At 43.9% G+C, this 6,295-nt stretch overlaps 1 protein-coding gene across 2 annotated transcripts; it reads right to left on the bottom strand.

The window, feature by feature from the left end:
* Nucleotides 1-1,567: 1,567 nt before the first annotated feature.
* aimp2 (aminoacyl tRNA synthetase complex interacting multifunctional protein 2) lies at nucleotides 1,568-6,008 on the bottom strand. Of its 2 annotated transcripts, none has more exons than XM_037089907.1 (4): nucleotides 5,741-6,008; nucleotides 3,954-4,172; nucleotides 3,435-3,669; nucleotides 1,568-2,462 (listed from the first exon to the last, which is right to left on the bottom strand). In XM_037089907.1, exons 1-4 carry the CDS (start codon nucleotides 5,861-5,863, stop codon nucleotides 2,074-2,076), a joined length of 966 nt encoding a protein of 321 aa, XP_036945802.1. In that variant the 5' UTR covers nucleotides 5,864-6,008; the 3' UTR covers nucleotides 1,568-2,073. The 2 variants fall into 2 exon arrangements, with proteins under 2 accessions (XP_036945802.1, XP_036945804.1); XM_037089909.1 differs by having other exon boundaries at nucleotides 5,855-6,002.
* Nucleotides 6,009-6,295: the final 287 nt, after the last annotated feature.

Raw genomic sequence — 6,295 nt, forward strand, 5'->3', positions numbered from 1 at the left:
TTTCTTCTCTTCCAACAGTATTGCATGTATGACTCTGTATATATTCTTGTTTGGTTTTTTTTATCATGCATTTTCCCACAGCAGCTGGAAAAGACAGACAGCGATAAGAAGAAGAAAAAACAACCAGTAGGACTGCTGTGAAACTGGCCCTCACTGCTCCAGAATCTATTCTGCTTGACAGACAGGCTGTTGGGATTCTATTCAGCAAAAACATCAGCTGATAAGGACAGAAACGCAGCTTGAACAAGCGATTGCAGAGAGAGAGAGAGAGAGAGAGAGAGAACACAGGATTGCTACAGGAAATAGAATTGTCACCTCACAATAGAAGACAGCACAGCCGCCCGACCAGTCCCAAACTGAGCAGCAGTTTCCAGGGGAAAGCTCTCCAACACCGAGCAGCAAGTTTTAACAGTGAATTTAGGGAAGTGCAGTTTAGGGAAAGCTCCAATCACTACATTACATGCTCTTAAAAATAGGTCGCTAAGTGCTGGAGGACCAAAACACATTCGAAGCCGGCCAGAACAAACACAGATGGAGAATAGGTCCCGACCCAGAATAGAGCCCATTAATTTTTCCACAAAAACTGACAATCCACGAATATTTTGTGATGTTTCTTTTTTAAAATTTCAATATGGAGGGGTTTTTTTGTTTGTTTGTTTTTTTTTTTTTACATTTTTATTAATTTTTCAGGGGGCAAGGTGTTTTAGCTCCTTGAATGTTCAAATCTCACCTCAGCTTTCTCTCTTCTCATAGTTACAAGTACAGACATTGCACTCATTGAAATGATTTCTCCAAAATTAACTTATTCAACCAATGTACTTCTGTGTACATCTTCTGCTGCCTGCGTGGTTGAAGGTCTGTACGAGGGAATACACATGAGCAATAAGATGTGATGACATTCCTCTTCCATCTTCCACCTCAGAGAGGAGATGCAGACTAGCCCTTAACAAGATGAGCGTTGTCAATATATGAATTAAAATCTGAAGCCAGAGGGGTCTGAGCGAGGACTCTTTGAAAATCAGGTGAAGTAGATTTTCCCAGAGATGAGAGTTCTTAAGTTATTTCAAAGACATTTTTTGTTGTTGATTCCTGGAGCCCCGAGGACAGAGCAAACAAAGTGAACTTTGTTTTAGCACCAGATAGCAGAGCAGCTTCTTTCTCACGCTGCAACATTCTTCCATTCATCCTCAGAACTCAGCTGTAAAACATGTTTTTATTCCGCGACTTATTCTGCGACAGGCATCAGGACTAACTGAAGAAATAGCCGATATTTTTGCTGATGGTCTGAATTTGCTTGTGTACTTTTATAGAGTGAACAGTATTAAATTCAACTGGTTCACAAATAGTTAAAAGGATCTAAGTAGTATTTTAAACCTTGTCATGGAAGAATCACCTGACTAGTGTTTGGGACCCAGCAAGTGAACAAAGTGGTTCCATGAAGGACAAGCCTGCCACCTGTTGGACACATGTCTGTAGGTGCACGTCATTAAAATGCCACCTGTTCAGCTGCGGGAGGATATTTGTTTTTCCAAAGTAAACAGTGGAATGAAACAAACCCAAGGCCCAGTTCAAAGTTTGATCCAAAGTTTTAATGATTTCAGAAAAACAAATGGTACAAAGTATTACTTGTTTTTTTTTTTTAAACTGCCCGTAATACCCGCTACCACACATTAACACACACACACGTTTAGAACAGGATCATGTTAGGCACAAAGTGGGTGGAAGGTGTACAGTGTGTGTTGGACTAACAACATTTGTCAGTACCTTTGATTTTATCCACCACCAAGCCCATGTCTTCACAGTCCTCTCATGCTTCCTTCCTTGCATAAAATAGCGTTACAATCTCTTTATTTTACAAAAGCAGCAGGGCCGGCACAAATATTAGAGCTACTTTAACCGTCAACCGTGTTGCTTCGACTGTGTCTTTGTCAGTTCAGTGATATAGTCTAGTAAGGAGGGAAGCATTAGAGGGAGTTCCAGACATGACTGGCATACTTTAATATTCTAATGCCCTTCTCTCACTTTGCTTGGATAAGACACCCCTTCTGGTGTCTGATCCCAGGACGGCCCCGGTCACTGCAGAAGCAGCTTGGCAGGACTGAAGTGGCCGAGGTTCTCACAGGACTTGATCCAGCGCTGCACATTAGTGGGAGCGGCGGAGGCCGAGCCGCTCTGCTGCACGCAGCAGTAGCAGGCGATGTCGGCCAGGGAGAACTCCGGCCCGGCCAGCCAGGGGTTGCGGCCCAGAGCCGAGTTGAGTGCCCGCAGGACGGCTGAGCGCTCCTTGGCGCTGCCCTCTGCCAGCTGGAAGAACGCCATGTCCACCCAGCTGTCTACCAGCGTCGCGAGGGCGGGGTCACTGGGGTAGGGCGCCAGCAGCTTGAAGAGGAAGCGCGCTACGTTTGCCTCACCCTCGATGGGACACATGTTCTGGACGCTGAACTTCATCTGCAGTTTAGGAACTGTGGATAAAGGACAGTACCTCATGGTAAACGAGAGCTACCATCTAGATAACACGATCACAAAGCAGGGAATGATTAGAAAGGATTCTCCTAAAACACAATGAGACTCTGTACACGAGTTAGGGTCACAATTCTGAAATCACACCATTTATCATGGCCAGAAACTGTAAAAACAAAATTTATCATTGGCTTTTCACATTTCTAAGAGAACAAACATCAGGAAAATAAAAACAAATCTATCCTTAAATTAGAATGATTTCCGTTGTTAGTTTGGAAATCATAATATTTACACAAATCCATTTAATTTGTTTTCATGGGGGGAGACAGTCTGCAAGCTATATTAAATAAAAAGCTAAATAAATCAGGAAACCAACCTAGAAAGCATTTCAAGTCATCCATGTGAGGATATTTACAATTTTGATGATAAAAATGAACCACGATCAGCTTGTTCAGTGATTTTTTTGTCACGTTAAATTTTTTTTATTCAAGGTTGTTTGTAGATGTTGTAAATATGTCTGGAGTTTAATATGTGTAGCATGTGGAGCCCAATTTTTCCCCCCAATGCTGCGAGAGAGTGAAGGAGATGCAGGACTTGAAAAACAAGCCCACTGTAAGTAAAAATGTGAAAAGAGCAAAAACACCCAGAAACTGCTTGTTATTCAGTGTGTTTACGGTTGCATCATTCTCTTGTTGATAATTACATTACTTTATTCAAAAAGCTTCTCAACACTGACAGTAAGAGTCAAACCCCTTCTCAAATGATTCCAGTTTGTTTTTAGCTTGTTGTTTGTCCTGATTGCTTTGGTGGGGTGAGAAGTATTCTAATTAGTTTTTAGTCTCAGAAAAAAAAAGCAAGTAACAAACCACCTACACACTTTCCCAAGAAGTTACATCCAAATTAAACAGCGACGCCTGGAACCAACGTATAAAACTCCTACACTCCTCGGTTTCTGTCAATCACCTCCATCTTACCGTCTTTCCATATGAGGGTGAAGCCCAGCTGGAACATCTGGCGGGCGTAGCTGTCCGCATGGCGAGGCCCGAGGCAGGACAGGAGCTGCGGCGGCACGCTGGTAACGGAGGAGTGGACATGGACGGTGGAGAGAACCCGGTAGCGCTGGGACAGCAGGCTGTGGAGCACCAGCAGGGACAGGGGGGGCTGTGCCGGGTTGGCGTTTATGACGATGTCACGGAGAGCTCCGAGGTCCTTGTCACACAAAAGAGACGATTAATTAATTATTACAACACTTGGCTCATTCAACACGGCCAACACAGAGTACACAAACAGGCTATTATCAGTCCACACCTCCATTTGTGCTTCGAGACAAATTCCGGTATCAACAGGTTGTGCATGTTAGCGCAGTGTTTATAAGTTCTTATGATGGGTGTGAACAGGAAAGCATCGAATCAAAAGCAATAAAGTTGTGTCGTGACACAGACTAGTTCTGTCAGTGCATCTTCCAGAGCACGGTGTTAGTCCCAGTTTCTCACCTTTCCCAGCACCGTGTCCAGGTCTGTGACGCCTTTGAAGGTTGCCGAGCTGCAGCTATGTGAGGAGAGGCTGCTGCTGACTGTCAGGTCCAGGTCGGCATCCGGGGTGGTCACCGTCTTGGCCAGGCCCTCCACAGCTGCTTTCAGCTCATGCAGTTTCCTCATGATCTCGTCCTGCCGGGCCTCCAGAGCTCTGACAGCCGGGTCCACCTCGCCATTCTTGGGAGACGAGAGACAGAAACTGAATCTGACAGTGTTGGGCGTTTCACAGCTTGAGCACAATCCTGAGACGATGTGGGTGCAAGCTGGTGTCTCCACACTTAACAGTCCTTGCACGGATGAAACTGAGATCAGGGGTCACCAACACGGTGCCCGCGGGCACCAGGTAGCCCCCCATGGACCACATGAGTAGCCCTCAGGCCTGTTCTAAAACTGAAAATCAAATATTGATATTATCTGTTTCATGTCATATATCTGTATCAAGTCCCTGGTGATAATTATTGTGAGAAATCATTAACATGATCAGTGTCTTCACATGGATGAGTATCATTAATCATTAATAATCATGTATGACTAAAGGCAAACTGTGAAAATGTGTTATTTCACAAGAGTGTATCAAACTGGAGCCCTTTGTATGACTCAGTACCCATGAAGTAGCTCTCAGTTTCAAAAAGGTTGGTGACCCCTGCTTTAGATAGTCGTGTAAAAGGCTATTAAGTGTCACAAAAGCCACACTGAATGGATCACTGTGGTGCAGTGTTGCAGGAAGTATCCAGGTAACAGTAGCAATACCATGAAATCACGATGACGTAAACTGTTGGAAAAAAGTAACCTGCTACATCTTTGGGGCTGTTGTTTTTTTTTTAAAGGTTTGTGCGCAACTTAGTCACACCCAGACCTGCTGGTATACTGCCAACTGTGTGTTTCAGCATTTCACTCTTGGAGTCAGACAACGTGGAGCAAACGTAGGGCTGCAGCAACTATTTTCATTCTTGATTAAGCTGTTGATTTTATTTCTTGATTAATCCATTAGTTATTTAGTGTTTACAACAGAAGTGAATGTCAATCAGTGTTTCCCCAAAGCTACAGATGACTTCCTCAAAATGCCGTGATTTGTCCTCAACCCATATTTAGTTTACTGGCACAGAGGAGCATAAAGAAATCAGATATAAGAAACTGGAATCAAACAAATGTTCCTTTTTTTTTCCAAAACAAGCTAATCTAACAGTGGATCACGTGTTAAGTTAATGTATGTGTAAATATCACTGCAGTATATGCCACTGAGAGCTTAAGTATTACGTGATATTCCATGGAGATAATCAGTTAAAGTACTTTTAACATTGTATTTGAGTACATTTACTTAGTTAAACAACTTAGTAGATGTACCTGATTACATTCCACCACAGCACAGCTGAAGGGGTCCACTCAGTCCATTCAGACCATCGACACATGACTTTATCATGTCTCATGTCTTTATGCGTCACATGGTGGAGCTGAGATATCTACCGGCCTCCCCACTATCGTTTGATAATGTTTAGACGCCGGTGGAGGAGCGGAGACGTGCAGTAATCGTTGCATCAGCCAGAAGTCAGATTACTCATTGTCCTGACCAGCCAGCTAGCTTGGCTAACGATAGCTAATGCTAACAGAGCGTGCGGGCTTCGCGTGTCACTGCGTGCGAAACGAAAAACGAGCTTCGAGCCAACACCGAGACACAGATACTGAGCGGAGCATCTGGAAATCGATGAACCTTATCGATATGAGACCAGTCATCAGTTGTCAGTTACCTGGAGCGCGTGCTCGGAGGTGCAGCTGTTCCCTTGCTGCGCGTGGATATTGGGTAACTTGTACATGCAGGTCGGTAAGTCGGTCTCTATGTGACCCCCGCTGATGGGCTTTACCTTGTACATGGGCACGACGGAGGACAGCCTGCGGACTGTCACACACAAACAGTTAAAAACTAAATCCCGGTGTTTTCTGGGGATGTGTGATGTTGACAGGCAGCAGCAGCAGCTACCGACGCGCCGGAAGAGGCCGCAGCGACGTCACATCCGGCGACGTAGCAGCCTGCTAAAAAGTGGCGAATAAACATTTATTTCTTTCCTTCTTATTTCATTTTGTTCTAAATATTCTCTATTCTCTTCCATTATACGTGTGTGTTTGATTGTTTTTAAATAAAGTACATTTGAAAAAAGCAACTAAATAAAACCGATGAGTAACCTTGTATTTCTTACAGCTTTCTTTTTTTCTTTCAAACACGACAGACCCAGGACTAGACTTTAGATAGTCTTGTAACAGGCTTTTAAGTGTCACAGAAGCTACATTGAATGGATCACTGTGGT

This window comes from Acanthopagrus latus, chromosome 23 (assembly GCF_904848185.1).
Source record: "Acanthopagrus latus isolate v.2019 chromosome 23, fAcaLat1.1, whole genome shotgun sequence".
Classification (NCBI taxonomy): Eukaryota; Metazoa; Chordata; class Actinopteri; order Spariformes; family Sparidae; genus Acanthopagrus; species Acanthopagrus latus.

What these genes read in the sequence shown, in the direction of transcription:
- aimp2 (XM_037089907.1), bottom strand. Translation starts at nt 5,863, where the DNA reads ATGTACAAGGTAAAGCCCATCAGCGGGGGTCACATAGAGACCGACTTA. An exon ending in CCTCCGAGCACGCGCTCCAG is followed by an intron (nt 4,173 to 5,740) that starts GTAACTGACAAC and finishes TCGTCTCCCAAG; the next exon opens with AATGGCGAGGTGGACCCGGC. An exon ending in TGGACACGGTGCTGGGAAAG is followed by an intron (nt 3,670 to 3,953) that starts GTGAGAAACTGG and finishes TTGTGTGACAAG; the next exon opens with GACCTCGGAGCTCTCCGTGA.